Raw genomic sequence first — 16,436 nt, 5'->3', positions numbered from 1 at the left:
ATCTCTTTCTAGCAAAGAATTCAGAGAAACAATCATAGAACCCAAACTAACCAATTAAGAAAAAGGCATTTGTAAATGTCTGCCAAGGGGTACCCAGAGCACCCCAAGGAGCCTTACTGTGAACAGATTATTTTAAAAATGCATTTACAGTTATATAGACCAATGTGACAGTCAACTTGTGCTCAATCTGCTCTCATAACCAACACATGGCAAGGGAAGTCTAATTTTTGTGATTGTTCCTTTTGCTGCCTAAGGTGGAATGTTAGTGAAACAGCTCTTCTTCCAATATTGTAGGATTGGATACTAATTGGATGACAAGTTTCAATATTCAATTTCATTGTGAAATCGAAATTGAACATCAGCCCTGATTTGTTCCCAACTATCATGAAACAAAAAGTGCCTGGAGAAACTCAGCAGGTCTGGCAACATCTGTGGAGAGAGCAAATTTACATTTCTAGTCAAAGATGACTCTTCTTCAGATAGAGAAGGATAGGCTGAACAGCTCATCTTTGTGTTCATCAAAACACAATATTCCTCCAACTTTTTACTGGTTGGTTTTTCTTTTCTAATATGTCACTTTTCTATCATCTGAAAGGTGACACTTCTGCAGGATAATGAATCCACTGGTGTCAGCAAACCTCTAGCATCTCCTCCAAACGGTTGAACTTTGAACTTTTATGACCGATGTTATCCAACACATTTAGTATTCAATGCACCTCCAAATCCATGTAAAACGCAATTTGACGCATTCTGGGAGAGCAGAATAATGCAAGCAATGCCTTATCTGAAAAACTCCCAAGTAAAGCCTGCACTGTTCTTTAACACAACCAACCAGACGCTACTTTCTAGGAATAAGAGTAGCTACCAATCCTGACCACAAACAAAAATCTCCATAACAGCTTTGAAAATTGTTTACAACAAACTCAAAGTGCAATGGTTTCTATCAAACCTCTTTGTGCTTCAAAGCAAGTCAGTCACTTTTAAACTTACAATATTTGTACACATATTTAACATGTACAGTATTCCAAAAACACACAACCACTGGCTGAAAATGTTACTTGCTATAAAATGAAAACAGTTATATAATGCACTTTCAGCTATTCACTATGGTAGATCGCTAAATAAAAACATTTAAGATGCCTCATGTTTATTCTCATTCTTGAATGAAACAAACAGTTGTTAGCAATGAACCCTGCTTACTAGTTTCTTTCTAGCGTCATTTATCTTTTCAATTATCTACAAAATAGAAAACCAGAGGCCACTAACCAGATTTGTGCTTTTTGTGTTTTGTTTTCTTTTTTAGCAATAGGGATTTCTTCTGGATTCCTGGTTTCTGAATCTTCATTAGATTTTGGCAAACTATATCTGGCCTCAACTGTGAAATCTTATTCACAGCATCTTTCAGTTTCTTTTTCTTCTTCTTCTTTTTCTTGACATGAAGCTTAACTATCTCAAGCTCCTCAATTTTTTCCAAGAAATGTTTTGCAGAAATATTATTTATTTTACCAACTAGACAGCTTACATCCAAATTTTCAGTATGGCTTCCATTAATAAGTGTTTTGCAGCTTTTGATTGCCTTCTCAGTCAATGGTCTCACACCCTTTCTTAGCTCAGGGTCATCTGTACAAAATTCACCATTTTCAGTTATTCTAATTTCTCCTGGACTAAGAGGCTCCCCATACCCTACAACCTCTCCAGGGCTAGCAGGCTTCACTAAATTTTCTTTACAAGATCCAATATTTTCTTTTTTCACTGCTGACGTTCTATGGTTTTTACATTCACAGTTTAATTTTATTTCTTCTTCACCTTCTTGAGAAGGAAATTCTGATCCAGATTCCGTCCTTAAATAAAAATCCTCCAGGTCGCTAGAGTCAAGTCCTTCATTGGACCTTTTAGAATCAGTTATTGTTTTGGTAGTAGTTTCCTTTCTTTTATTTTTTGGTTTCTCATGGCTTTCAGAAAAAAGTTCACTTTTTGTCTCTTCTGATCTCTGCTGTGAAATCCTACAGATTTTGATAGGTGGAATAGGGAATTCAGGAGGTGGAAGAGGAGACTGTTTATAAATCCTCAAATCTGCACCACAGAACTGTGGGAAATGGACATAGGCATTCTCATGAGAATCATATCCCAATATCACTTCTCTGCATTCATGGATGGGTTGCCCCAAAACAGCATCTTGAACCTCTTTCTGGGTTTCATAGACATAATCACATAAGCCTTTAAGTAACCAAACTCGTTTGTAAAATGTTAACTGGTGAAAAGCTTTGGCTTCCAAAGGGCTAGTTTCCCCCAGAACGCAGAAAAACTGTGGACATAGTCCCAATTTCTCAGCATGCAGGTTGTGATTTTCTGCTTGACTGACCACTACATACCAATGGAGAACTCTTCGTTTCAGTGCTGCTTCCCAAATTTTGTAGGGAAATGGTGGCTTCCGGTGTAAAGTGGCTCGGCGATGGTGAGGGCTCAATAAAGAGGTCATTATTTTAGCCAGAAAACCACTACACTGGGGCATTAGAAGGCATCGCTCAAGATCAAAATAGACAACTTCAGGCAAATTAAGGATCTGCTGAGCCAGACACAGAAAATGACCAATTGCAGGGATCTCCCAAAGTGTCTCCATTCGGGTTGGTTCAGCCAAGGCTCGTAGACTCTTCTCCCATTCTTCAATTTCTTTTTGCACAGCTTCTTCTGCCTCCTTTCTCTCTTGTTCACGTAATCTGAAAATAAAAAAAGATTAACAAATGAAGATACTCATATCATTTAGTTGCTTGACAGCACAGAGTGAGGACACAGCTGAAAAAAAAAGACATGATCATAGAATCACTACACGGTGTGGAAGCAGGCCATTTGGCCCAACAAGTCCACACCGACTTTCCAAAGAGCCGAGCTGGGAATTTGTGTTGCAGACATTTCGTCCCCTGTCTAGGTGACATCCTCAGTGCTTGGGAGCCTCCTGTGAAGTGCTTCTGTGATCTTTCCTCCGGCATTTATAGTGGTTTGAATCTGCCGCTTCCAGTTGCCAGTTCCCGCTGTCCGTTGCAGTGGCTGGTATATTGGGGCCAGGTCAATGTGCTTATTGATTGAATCTGTGGATGAGTGCCATGCCTCTAGGAATTCCTTGGCTGTTCTCTGTTTGGCTTGTCCTATAATAGTAGTGTTGTCCCAGTCGAATTCATGTTGCTTGTCATCTGAGAGTGTGGCTACTAAGGATAGCTGGTTGTGTCGTTTCGTGGCTAGTTGGTGTTCATGGATGCAGATCGTTAGCTGTCTTCCTGTTTGTCCTATGTAGTGTCTTGTGCAGTCCTTGCATGGGATTTTGTACACTACATTGGTTTTGCTAAGGACCAGCTATCCTTAGTAGCCACACACGCAGATGACAAGCAACATGAATTCGACTGGGACAACACTACTATTATAGGACAAGCCAAACAGAGAACAGCCAGGGAATTCCTAGAGGCATGGCACTCATCCACAGATTCAAATCAATAAGCATATTGAGCTGGACCCAATATAAAGACCACTGCAACAGACAGCAGGAACTGGAAGCGGCAGATTCAAATCACTACAAATGCTGGAGGAAAGATCACAGAAGCGCTTCACAGGAGGCTCCCAAGCACTGAGGATTTCACCTAGACAGGGGACGAAACGTCTGCAACACAAATTCCCAGCTCGATGAACAGAACCACAACAACGAGCACCTGAGCTACAATTCTTCTCGCAAACTTCCCAAAGAGCATCCCACCCAGACCCACCCTATCCTCATAACCCCCCATTTCTCATGGCTAATTCACCTAACCTGTACATCTTTGAACTGTAGGAGGAAACTGGAGCACCTGGAGAAAACTCAGACTCCATCCAGACAGATAGTCGCCTGATGCTGGAATAGAATCCAGGTCCCTGGCGTTGAGAGACAACAGTGCTAACCACTGATACACGCGTGCTGCCCATACATCCTGCTAAAGATTTTTGTCTTGCATCTTAACTAATGCACAAGAATGCCAAATTTCAAAGGAACAACAATTTGTACTGCATGAGAAAATGAGAAAACATGAAGTAGTGTCCCCCATGAGTTTAATTCTAAATAAAATTCAATGTTGGACACATTCTGTTTGCAGAGAAGATTCTGGTACATGATTATATGTCGCTTCAGCAAACCACCAGAAAAATGTTCAAATGTGAGATAGTCATATTGCTAGTCAGTCTGATAACCTTATATTGGTTGTTAGTGTAATTCTTAGCACAAAATGTGCCTTTGTATAAGGAATGCTGTAAGAAGTAACCTGGGAATTGTAGACCTGTGTGTCTGTGACATCGGTGGTAGATAAATCTTTGAAGGTGATTCTGAAAGACAGGATTTCCACTGATCTGGAGAGGCAAGGAATGCTTTGGAATAGTTAGCATGGTTTTGTGTAAGAGAAATAGTGTTTTACAAATGTGATTTTTTTAGTTTTTGAGGAAATAACCAAAAAGATTGTTGAGGGCAGAACAGCAGATGTTGTTTACTTGGACACTAGTAAAGCCTTTTAAAAAAGGTAGACTAATTAGCAAAATTAGATCACATGGCATTCAGGGTAAGCTTGCCAACTGGATACGAAATTGGCTTTATGGTAGGGCACAAAGGGTAGGGGTGGAGGGCTGTTTTTTGGACTGAAGGCCTGTGACCAGCAGTGTTTCACAGGGATTGATAAAGGATTGACTTTTGTTTGTCATATACATAAATGAATTGGATGAGATCATTCAAGGCATGATTAGCTAGTTTGTGGATGACACCTAAATTAGTGGCATAGTGACAGTGAAGGTGGTGATCTAGGATTACAAAGAGATCTTGATCAATTGGATCAATGGGCTGAGGAATGGTGGATGGAGTTTAATTTGGATCAATGTGAGGTATAAGGGCAGGACTTATACAGTTAATGGTAGGGCTTTGGGTAGTGTTGTAGAACAGAGAAACCGAGGGGTTCAGGTACATATTCTTTGAAATTTGCGTCACAGGTAGACAGGGTGATTAAGACAGCGTTTAGCATGCTTGCCTTCATTGCTCAGACCTTTCAGTATAGGAGTTAGGATCTCATGTTGAGGTTGTAAAGGACATTGGTGAGGTCTCTTCTGGATTCACGTGTGTAGTTCTGGTCTCCCTGTATCAGTAGGAGGATATCAGTAAACTGGAGAGGGTTCAGAAAAGATTTACCAGGATGTTGCTGGGATTGGAGGGATAACGTGGATAGACTGGGACCTTTTTCAGTGGAGTGTAGGAGGTTGAGGGGTGACGTTATAGAGATTTTAAAAATCATGAGGGGCATAGATAATGTGAATCGCAAAGGTCTTTTCCCTAAGTTGGAGGAGTTCAAAACTAGTTTTAAAGTGAGAGGAGAAAGATTTAAAAAGGACATGAATGACTTTGTTTAAAACAGAGTGGTGCGTAGAATGAACTGCCAGAGGAAAGACAAGTGACAACATTTAAAAGACCTTTGAATTAGGACATGAGTAAGGAAGGTTTGGAGGGATATGGGGGTCGAGAATGTAGTGCTGGAAAGACACAGCAGGTTAGGCAGCATCCGAGGAGCAGGAGAATCGACATTTTGGGCATAAGCCCTTCATCAGGAATGGGTTTATGCCCGAAACATCGTCTCTTCTGCCACTCGGGTGCTGCCTGACTCACTGTGTCTTTCCAACATCGCACTCTCCACTCTGGTCTCCACCATCTGCAGTCCTCACTTTCTCCTTGGAGGGATATGGGCCAAACATAGGCAGGCGGTATTAGTTTGGTTTGGGAACATGGTTGGCATGGACTAGCTGACCTTAAGGGTCTGTTTCCATGCAGTATGAGTCTATGATAGCACATTGAATAAAGACAACCTAACTGAAATCACAGAGACATGGCTGCAGAATGACTAGGAGAAAGTAAGGACTGCAGATGCTGGAGATCAGAGCTGAAAAGGTGTTGCTGGAATAGCACAGCAGGTCAGGCAGCATCCAAGGAACAGGAGAATCGACGTTTCGGGCATCAGCCCTTCATTCCTGAAGGAGGGCTGATGCCCGAAATGTCGATTCTCCTGTTCCTTGGATGCTGCCTGACCTACTGCGCTATTCCAGCAACACATTTTCAGCTGCAGAATGACTAGGACTAGGTTCTGAATACTGATGGGTTGTGCCACATTCAAAGCATAGAAAATTAGATAAAGGCAGAGAGGGGTGTAACTCTGAATTAAAAGATGCAATTAATTTGTGCAATTATTAAAGGTGGCCTTGGTTCAGGAGATCAGGGATGTACCATCAGTTTGGATGGAGATTAGGGAGTAGGAAAAAGTAATCACTTGTGCAAGTGATCCATAGGTGCTCAAATTATAAACATAATGTAGGATAAATCATACAAGAAATAATAAAATAAGTACTTATTTTAAGAGCACTTTCAACCGGAAAAGTTAGACAGGCTACAGATAAAAAATTCTTAGAATGGTTTTGAGATAGTTTCTGAGAGCAGATTGTTCTGGAATTAGCCAAACAGTAGGCTACACTACTTTTGGTATTAGGCGTTCTGACCTTGGATTAAGGGAATTTTCATGTAGCAGTGATCATAATATAATTGAATTTTATATTCTGTTTTAAAGGGTGAAACCTCAGTCAAAGTCTAGTATTTTAAAATTTAAAGGGCAACTAGGTGGGCATGAAAGCTGAGCTAACTGAAGTGAACTAGGGTATTAGGCTGAGATATAGATAAATGGAGAGCAGTGGCAGACATTTAGAGGGATACTTTAGAAAACTCAGAATAAGTACACTCTTTCAGTGAAAAACCTTGCAAGGAAAGGACTATCGGTGGTTAACTGAGGCATCTACATCAAACCCAAAAGAAAAATCGTAGAGTCACACAAAGGTAAATGACAGGTAAGATGTCAAGTCAAAATGCAAAGAATAGCAGAGAATGAGTAAGAGATTAATCAGAAATAAATTCAAACAGAAGGAGAGGCAAACTAGATAGCAACAGATTTTGTAGATACCGGGTGCTCCGGTTTCCTCCCACAGTCCAAAGATGTGCAGGTCAGGTGAATTGGCCATGCTAAATTGCCGGTAGTGTTAGGTAAGGGGTAGATGTAGGGGTATGGGTGGGTTGCGCTTTGGCGGGTGCGGTGTGGACTTGTTGGGCCGAAGGGCCTGTTTCCACACTGTAAGTAATCTAATCTAATATTTAAGAAAGATAAAAAGCAAAGTGAGTGTCTGTCCTCTAGAGGGTGAGATTAGTGAGTTAATGTATGATAAACAAATGGCACATGTAATTTGCAAATATTATGCTCCAGTTTTCATGATACAAGATTAAAAAAATTCAGTAATACCTGCAAATCAGGAGATGGGTAAACGGATCTTGGTGAAATTATTACTAAAGAAATTACACTAAGCAAATTGACAGAGATGTGGATTAAGTCTCCAGGTACTATTTAATTTTAATCTGGGGCTTTGAAAGATGTAGTGAATGAAGTGGTAGGTATGGTGTTAATTTTCGAAAATTTGCTCAATTCTGCAAAGGTCCCATTAGATAGGAGCATAGCAAATATAACTTCTCTATTTAAGAAGGAAGAGGGTTTAAAATTAGGAAACAATAGGCCAATTGACTTGACAAGAGTCACAAGAAAGCTGATAGAACTGATCCTTAAGTAGATTATGACTAGGCACTTGAAAAGCTGAAAGTAATCTGGAGGAGTCCCCTAGTTGTGAAAAGAAAACTGTTTTGCACCAATTTATCCTTTCAAAAAATAACAGGTGCTGCAGATGAAGGGGGAGCCTATTGATGTACTGTACCTGGATTTTCAGAAAGCACTTGACAATATTCCACATAAAAGGTTATTGGTCAATGTAGTTAATTGTACAGGAGCTCCCAATTTATAAACATGCAATATACAAACTTGAACTTAAGAACATAACTCCTTACAGGGGAGTAATTTTAAGGATCCAACGTACAAACTTTTCCTTCACCTGCAAACAGCTATTTTATATTGTCCTGCACTGTATTCCAATTTGCATATAAATTGACTTGTGAATGGACTCAAAATCAGAACTTGTTCGCAACCCAGGTGCCTGTATAGAGGTAACATAATAGCATGGATAGGTGACTTTCTGGACAGAAGAAAACAATATGCAGAAATGTGTTAATTTCAGATTGACATGTGATAAATGGAGCCCCACTGGGGTCCACTTTGGGCCCTCAACATTTTGTAATTTATGCCAATGACTTAGTTGAGAATATTCAAGGTATGGTGGCTAAATTTGTAGATGACAAAAAAAATTTGCATAACACATTGTGCAGATGACATGAGGATACAGACGAGTGTAGAGAATTTATATTTGCCAGGATTTGATGTTGGAGAGACTGTTAGGTCTGAAGGTTGATAAGTCTCCGGGCCTGATGGTCTACATCCCAGGGTACTGAAGGAGGTGGCTCGGGAAATCGTGGATGCGTTGGTGATTATTTTCCAGAGTTCGATAGATTCAGGGTTGGTTCCTGAGGATTGGAGGGTGGCTAATGTCATACCACTTTTTAAGAAAGGTGGGAGAGAGAAAGCAGGAAATTATAGACCAGTTAGTCTGACCTCAGTGGTGGGAAAGATGCTGGGGTCTATTATAAAGGATGAAATTACGGCACATCTGGGTAGGACAGTGTCAGCATGGATTTACGAAGGCGAAATCATGCTTGACTAATCTTCTGGAATCTTTTGAGGATGTAACTCTGAAGATGGACGAGGGAGATCCAGTAGATGTAGTATACCTGGACTTTCAGAAAGCTTTTGATAAAGACCCACACAGGAGGTTAGTGAGTAAAATTAGGGCGCATGGTATTGGGGGCAAAGTACTAGATTGGACTGAAAATTGGTTGGCTGATAGGAAACAAAGGGTAGTGATAAACGGCTTCATTTTGGAATGGCAGTGGGGTACCGCAGGGATCCGTGCTGGGACCGCAGCTTTTTACAATATATGTTAATGATATAGAAGATGGTATCATCAATAACATTAGCAAATTTGCTGATGATACAAAGCTGGGTGGCAGGGTGAAATGTGATGAGGATGTTAGGAGATTACAGGGTGATCTGGACAAGTTAGGTGAGCGGACAGATGCAGTTTAATGTGGATAAATGTATGGTTATCCACTTTGGTGGCAAGAACAGGAAGGCAGATTACTACCTAAATGGAATCAATTTAGGTAAAGGGGCAGTACAGAGAGATCTGGGTGTTCTTGTACACCAGTCAATGAAGGCAAGCATGCAGGTACAGCAGGTAGTGAAGAAGGCTAATAGCATGCTGGCCTTCAAAACAAGAGGGATTGAATATAGAAGCAAAGAGGTGCGTCTGCAGCTGTACAGGGCCCTGGTGAGACCACACCTGGAGTACTGTGTGCAGTTCTGGTCTCCAAATTTGAGGAAAGACATTCTGGCTATTGAGGGAGTGCAGCGTAGGTTCACGATGTCAATTCCTGGAATGGCGGGATTACCTTACACTGAAAGACTGAAGCAACTGGGCTTGTATACCCTTGAGTTTAGAAGACGGAGAGGGGATCTGATTGAGACATATAAGATTATTAAAGGATTGGACACTCTGGCAGCAGGAAATATGTTTGCGCTGATGGGTGAGTGCCGAACCAGAGGACGCAGCTTAAAAATATGAGGTAGACTGTTTAGGACAGAGATGAGGAGAAACTTCTTCACCCAGAGAGTGGTGGCTGTGTGGAATGTTCTGCCCCAGAGGGCAGTGGAGGCCCAGTCTCTGGATTCATTTAAGAAAGAGTTGGATAGAGCTCTCAAAGATAGTGGAATCAATGGTTATGGAGATAAGGCAGAAAGAGGATACGGATTAGGACTGATCAGCCGTGATCATATTGAATGGCGGTGCAGGCTAGAAGGGCTGAATGGCCTACTCCTGCACCTATTGTCTATTGTCTAAATCAGTTAAGTCATTGAGCAAATATTTGGCAGTTAGAATATAAGGTGGGAAAATGTGAAGATGCTCATAGTCAAGAAAAATAACAGTACAGTATCACTTGAAATGAGAACAATTGCAGAACTCTGATGTACAAAGATCTAGATTTTCCTGGTACAAAATTTAGTATATAGGTGCAGCACGTAATCAGAAAGGTTAATGAGATGTTAGCTTGAATGTCAAGATGGACTAAACACAAAAGTAAGGATGTTATGCTTCACTTGTAAAGGGCACTAGAAAGACCACATCTCGTATACATGTAGTTCTGTGAAAATGCGACAGCTGTGTTCCTCTGCAACCTTGTAGAAAATTGCGCTGCAGAAGATCGCTAATAGAAAATTGCTATACCCATTTAGGAGAGAGTTCGCATTATCCAAACAATGTCCACAATTCATCAATCACATTACAGCCAATTCGTGCTGATGAAATGAGTGTTATAGCAGAACGACCTGTACTGTGCACTGTTTTGGCTTACTTAAGCAAAGATGTAAATACATTGCAGGCAGTTCAGAGGAGGTTTACTTTTCTGATACTTGGAATGAACAGGTTACCTTATGCAGAAAAATTAGACAGACTGGTGCTGCTTTCACTAAAGTTCAGAACAGCAAGGGGTGATTTGATTGTTCTTTAATTCATACTGTAATCTTATCCACAAGACATATAATTCTCCACAATGCATTCTTCAACAAAACAAAAACAATGAAGCATCAGCTCCCCTGGGGGTTGTGATAGCGTACACTGTACAACAGAGAGCTAAAATGTGGGCTTTAAGTTCACCCCCACCATCATCAAAGTACTCTGCCATGCTACCCTAAGCAAAGTAGTTAAGAGACACTTCTACATCTAGGGGAAAAAAAATCCAACCATCATGAGCTTGTTTCAGGGGTTTAGGTACCATTGCATTTTGACTGGCATGGCAATCAAGAACAAAGTCAAGTGATACAAGTTTATTCTCCACCTTGTTTATCCATTATGGTTAGAATAAGATGGCTCTTTTAGTAATGCCTGGTTTGTTTTAATCGTTTTGACTTTGCTTAGCTTCACATTATAACTGTTCTCACATTTTAAAGTAGGAAGTTATTGTGAAACAAATAACAACTACACAAACAAATTTCAGACAAGACACAATCAATATTTCTAAACATTATCCTTTAAAACTTCACAGAAAATATTAAAAACATGATAAATATAGTATGCAAGTAATTAATACCAAACATTTATGTAAATATGGTTTGTGGGCAAGTGCCCATTTTTATTAAGTCTTTCCCTGTCTAACCATATCAGTTTCAATCATTCAAAATTTGAGAATGTTGTAAACCAAAACTGATTGCCTTTAGATCATTGATACTATTTGAATATAAATTATGTGCCAAATAAATGTTAAGAGCTTTGCAAATTAGTTCTAAAGCAGTTCTAATATTAAAGTAAGGTGGTGCTGTAGATTACTTAGTGTGGAAACAGGCCCTTCAGCCCAACAAATCCACACTGACCCTCCGAAGAGCAACCCACCCAGACCCATTCCCCTACACCTAACTCTACGGGCAATTTAGCATGGCCAATTCACCTAACCTGCACATCTTTGTGACTGTGGGAGGAAACCTACGCAGACACGGGGAGAATGTGCAAACTCCACACAGACAGTTGCCCGAGGTGGGAATTGAACCCGGGTCTCTGGTGCTGTGAGGCAGCAGTGCTAACCACTGTGCCACCATGCGGCACTATGTAGTAGCAGTGACTAATGGAATAGAATTCCAGAACCCCATACTAATGTTCCAAGGACAAAGTTTCAAATTGCACCATGGTAAATGGTGAAATTTGAACGGTCACTTAATTTTCTGTGTAACCACTAGCAGTTATCATAAAAACCCATCAGGTTCACTAATGTCATTTAGTGAAAGAAGTCTAAATCTTAATTGGTCTGGCCTACATGTGACTCCAGACCCAGAGTGATGCGGCTGACTCTCAACGACTCTCTGAAATGGTCAAACAAGCTGCTCAGTGCCAGGACATCTACATCCCCCAATTCATAAATATATTGGCAGCAGAAAAAGCTGCTATTGTGAGGCCGCAGTTGTTTTCTATCAGTAAACTATCCATAAATAAACAGAGATCGAGGACTGGGATTAACAAAATGGAGCAGGAGAGTTCAGCCTAACAGGAGAGTAAGACAACTTCCTGAAGTGTGCAGTGTGGACTAAAAGAAATCAATATTTCAATACTGATTACACAAGACACCAATTTAGACAATTTTTCTGTTCAACTTCCATCAATATCTGTACCAAGACAAACTTTAAATGAATTCTCGTCAACAAAAGTGGCTTGGGTTACTGGGAAAAAAGCCTTGAATTTTTTCTTGATATGCGCATTTCACTCAAATGAATAGAGTGAGATGTAAAGCGTTTAAATCGGAGCTCATAATCTCCTTAATGCCATTTTCCTACACAGATCTGTAGTTCTTGAGATCATTTGTTACTAGAAATCTACTGATTCCTGCCTTGAAACTACTCAATGATTTAATCTTACAGACCTCTGGAATTCATAAGACTTACCACCCCGAAGTGAAGAAATTCCTCATCTCAAGCTTAAATTACCTGCCCCTTATCCTGAGATTGGATCACCTGGTACTAGACTCAAGCCAAAGGAAACAACCTATCTATATCGGCTCTGGAATGCCCTACAAGAATTTTCTAAGTTTCATTAAAATCATCTCTCATTCTTCAAAACTGTAATGAGTATATACCCAGCTTTCTCAATCTCTCCTCTTAGAACAATCCATTTATATGAGGGATTAATCTGGTGGGTTCCTGTTGCACTCCTTCTATGGCAAATATGCCCTCCATATTTTTCCAGAAGCAACCCAACTAAGATTGATAACATGATGAGGGGAAGGTATTATAGTTTCTCCAACTAAAATGTTGCACTCATACTTGCAGCATCTGCTATGATTGCTCATTCATTTTTTTACATGCTTTCTACAATTTGAAATTTAAGACATTTCACAGATATTTGAAATTATTTTGCAACACTATGAGAAGACTGTTTTACAACACTTCAAATGCCATGAAAGACAAGTTTAAATTAGCAGGAGAAAGTGAGGACTGCAGATGCTGGAAATCAGAGCTGAAAATGTGTTGCTGGAAAAGCGCAGCAGGTCAGGCAGCATCCAAGGAGCAGGAGAAACAACGTTTCGGGCATAAGCCCTTCTTCAGGAATGAGGAAAGTGTGTCCAGCAGGCTGGACACTTTCCTCATTCCTGAAGAAGGGCTTATGCCTGAAACGTCGATTCTCCTGCGCCTTTCCAGCAACACATTTTCAAGTTTAAATTAGTAGTCCACCTTTTAATGAACGATAAAAAGACAACTTTTTAATAGACTCAGGTGCATGGATTTTTTGTTTTACTAGCACTTTGCATGAAAGTTAGAAATTCCACATTTTCCTATGATAACTATAAATTTATACTTTGGCTCTTGATTTCTTTCTCCTTTTTAACTCCCTCAACCACAATCACCTGCCCAATAACATTTAGCCAGACCTCTGTCGACCTGCAGAGGGGAAGCTTTTTAAAATTTTAAAATTTGAGGGGTATGGATGTTTGATAACAAGACTAGTTTTTGTTGCTCATTGCTAAATCACATTTGAACCAAATGGATTTACAGGTCATTTCAAAGGGCAGCTGAGAGTCAACCACATTGTTGTGGCTATGCAGTCACATGCAGGCCAGTCCAGCAAGGGCAGATTTCCTTCCCTGCTTGACATTAGTGTCCCAGTAGGGTTTTCACAACGATCGATTGTTATTATAGTCATCATTACTCTGTACAAAGCTAGAATTTATAAGCTTAATTTAAATTCCACAGGCTGCATGGTGGGATTAACTCATACCCATAGACCATAAGCCTGTGTTTTTGGATAAATGTTCAGTCACATTACCACCATCTCACTATTTCCCCCTTCACTTTAGCTACTTTAATCACAGCCTGCTAGGACCCCAAAATCTAAGAAAATCTGCTATCAATGTTCACTGCCACATTTACTTTAATGATCACATGAACCAGAATATATTTGAGTAACCAGACTCTTAAAAAGTAATCCAAAAACAATCATAACAAAATTCTGCAGTCCTATCATTGTCATCAATTTGCCACTGGCTATGACAAAAAGGAGCCATGAGTATCCCCATTCTGAATGACGGCAAAGCAGAGTTCTACAATATTTTGTGAACACCTTCACCTGGAAATGCCAGGTCTGTGCTCTCCCTGCAATCTAGACCTTCTTAGAAGTGATAAAGGAAGATTGAGAGTATTGAATGCACCACAGGCTATGGGTCCCAATAACTGCCCTAGTAATGAAGACTTGTGCTCCATAATAGGTTGCACCTTGAACTATGATTTCAGTCTAGCTACAGTGCTGGAAGCTACTTAACCTGGAAAATTGTTCAGATTTGTCTTGTCCCAAACAGCAATCTCAATTTTAGTCATTACCATCTCAAACAAAAATGGAAATTGTTGGAGAAACTCAGCAGGTTTGGCAGCAGATGTGGTCAAAAAACAGGAGGTAATGTTTTGAGTCTGGTGATTCTTCATTAGTTCTGTGTCCACACAGATGGTGCCAGACCTGCTGGGTTTCTCCAGCAGTTTGTTTTTGCTTCAGATATCCAGCATTTGCCATTCCTTTTATATCATTACGTTTCCAGTCTACCTCCAAATTGTTAGTAAAATAACGGATATGGTCAAAGTGCTTTTAAGCAGCATTTACTCAAACCTAATCAGCAACACTCAGTTTGGATTCTACCAAGATCACGTAGTACCAGATCACGGATCTAAACTGGACAAAGAAGCTGAATTCCAGGCTTCAAGTGAGTATGTGGCTTCTCAACATAAAGGCATTTTTTGCTACAGTATAGCACTAAGAAGCTCTAGCAAAACAGAACTCAATGGAAATTTGGAGAAGAACACTCCCCTACCTCGATTTTATGAAGTGCAGAAACTAAGAGATTTAGATTGGTGGATGACATTTATCTCAGATCTGGGACATCTCTGTAGTACTGCCCGACTCACGTTTCACTGCTTTAATAACCTAACCTCAGACCGAAGTTCAGAAGTGGGGACATTTGTTGATAATTGCAAAGTGCATGGTATCATTCACAACTCCTCAAATACTGAAGCAGCCTATACTTTCATTTGGCAAGACCTCAATAACATTCAAGCTTAGGCTAATAAGTGGCAAGTAAAAGTCAAGCCACACAAGTGGCAGGCTATGATCACCTTCAACAAGACAGCCTACTTGATCACCTTCCCTTTAATAGTATTATCACCAGTTGAAAAGGTTGACGCTGGAAAAGCACATCAGGTCAGGCTGTATCCGAGAAGCAGACGAGTCAATGTTTCGGGCATAAGCCCTTCATCAGAAATCTGGATGAAGGGCTTATGCCTGAAATGACGACTCTCCTGCTCCTTGCATGTTGCCTGACCTGCTGTGTTTTTCCAGCGCTATCCTCGTCAACTCTGATTCTCCAGTATCTGCAGTTTCTCCTCAGTTAAAAATCACAACACCAGGTTATAGTCCAACAGGTTTATTTAGAAGCACTAGCTTTTGGAGTGCTGCTCCTTCATCAGGCTGTCGTGGAGTATAAGATCGAAAAACACACAATTTATAGCAAGGGTATACAATGTGATGTAGCTGAAATTATATGTTGAAAAAGACCTGGATTGTTTGTTAAGTCTCTCATCTTTCCGACTGAACATGTTGTTTGCAGTTCTTTCATATGTAAATCGCAGAACATTTAAAACTTACATTCTCAAGTGACCTTTAACATTTGTGTCATGTTGGCCTAAATAATGTATTTAATTTGTGACCTGCCCTGTGTGAGGCTGTTTATGCCACAATGGTCTGACTGATTCTAATTTAAAAAATGTCTCCCAAGGAGGACATTAAGGTTCCTCGCTGTAGCACGTCAGAACTGGCAGTCAATGAGTCGAGCATCGTACCCTGTTCTTATGAGGGATGCATGACACTCAACTCACTGCCAGTTCAGACGTGCCACAGTGAGTAACCGTAACGACCTCCTCAGGAGACAGACACGTGCTGCAACTGACAGGGTACCCTTTGTTGTCCAGTACTTCCCAGGAACTGAAAAGCTACACCATGTTCTTCACAGCCTGCAACACATTATCAATGAGGATTAGCACCTCGCCAAGATCTTCCCCACATCTCCAATTCTTGCCTTTAAACAACCACCAAACCTCAAACAAACAGATAATTGTTTGTAGCAAACTGCCTGGCTTTCAGGACAACACCACACAACCTTGTTACGGTGGGTGCTGCAAGACCTGTCAGAGTGTTGACACTGATATCACCATTACGTTTGGAGACACCTCCCACCACATGCACGCCAGGTACTCATGTGACTCAGGAGGAAAAAACAGAGGGCTTGGAGGCCCTGGTCATGGCGGATGGAGGTGTAGATGGATTGGATATCC

General features: G+C 40.6%; 1 protein-coding gene across 1 annotated transcript in view; it reads right to left on the bottom strand.

The window, feature by feature from the left end:
- Nucleotides 1-16,436, bottom strand: part of LOC140487939 (uncharacterized bromodomain-containing protein 10-like) — a 99,916-nt gene that overhangs the window by 53,732 nt on the left and 29,748 nt on the right. The window contains exon 3 of the mRNA XM_072587389.1: nt 1,267-2,717. Within this exon, the coding sequence (XP_072443490.1) occupies nt 1,267-2,717 (1,451 nt within the window). The remainder of the gene's footprint in view (nt 1-1,266; nt 2,718-16,436) is intronic.

This window comes from Chiloscyllium punctatum, chromosome 2, assembly GCF_047496795.1.
Source record: "Chiloscyllium punctatum isolate Juve2018m chromosome 2, sChiPun1.3, whole genome shotgun sequence".
Taxonomy (NCBI): Eukaryota; Metazoa; Chordata; class Chondrichthyes; order Orectolobiformes; family Hemiscylliidae; genus Chiloscyllium; species Chiloscyllium punctatum.
The sequence above is the reverse complement of the archived record's forward strand: the minus strand, read 5'-3'. Positions and strand labels throughout refer to the sequence as shown.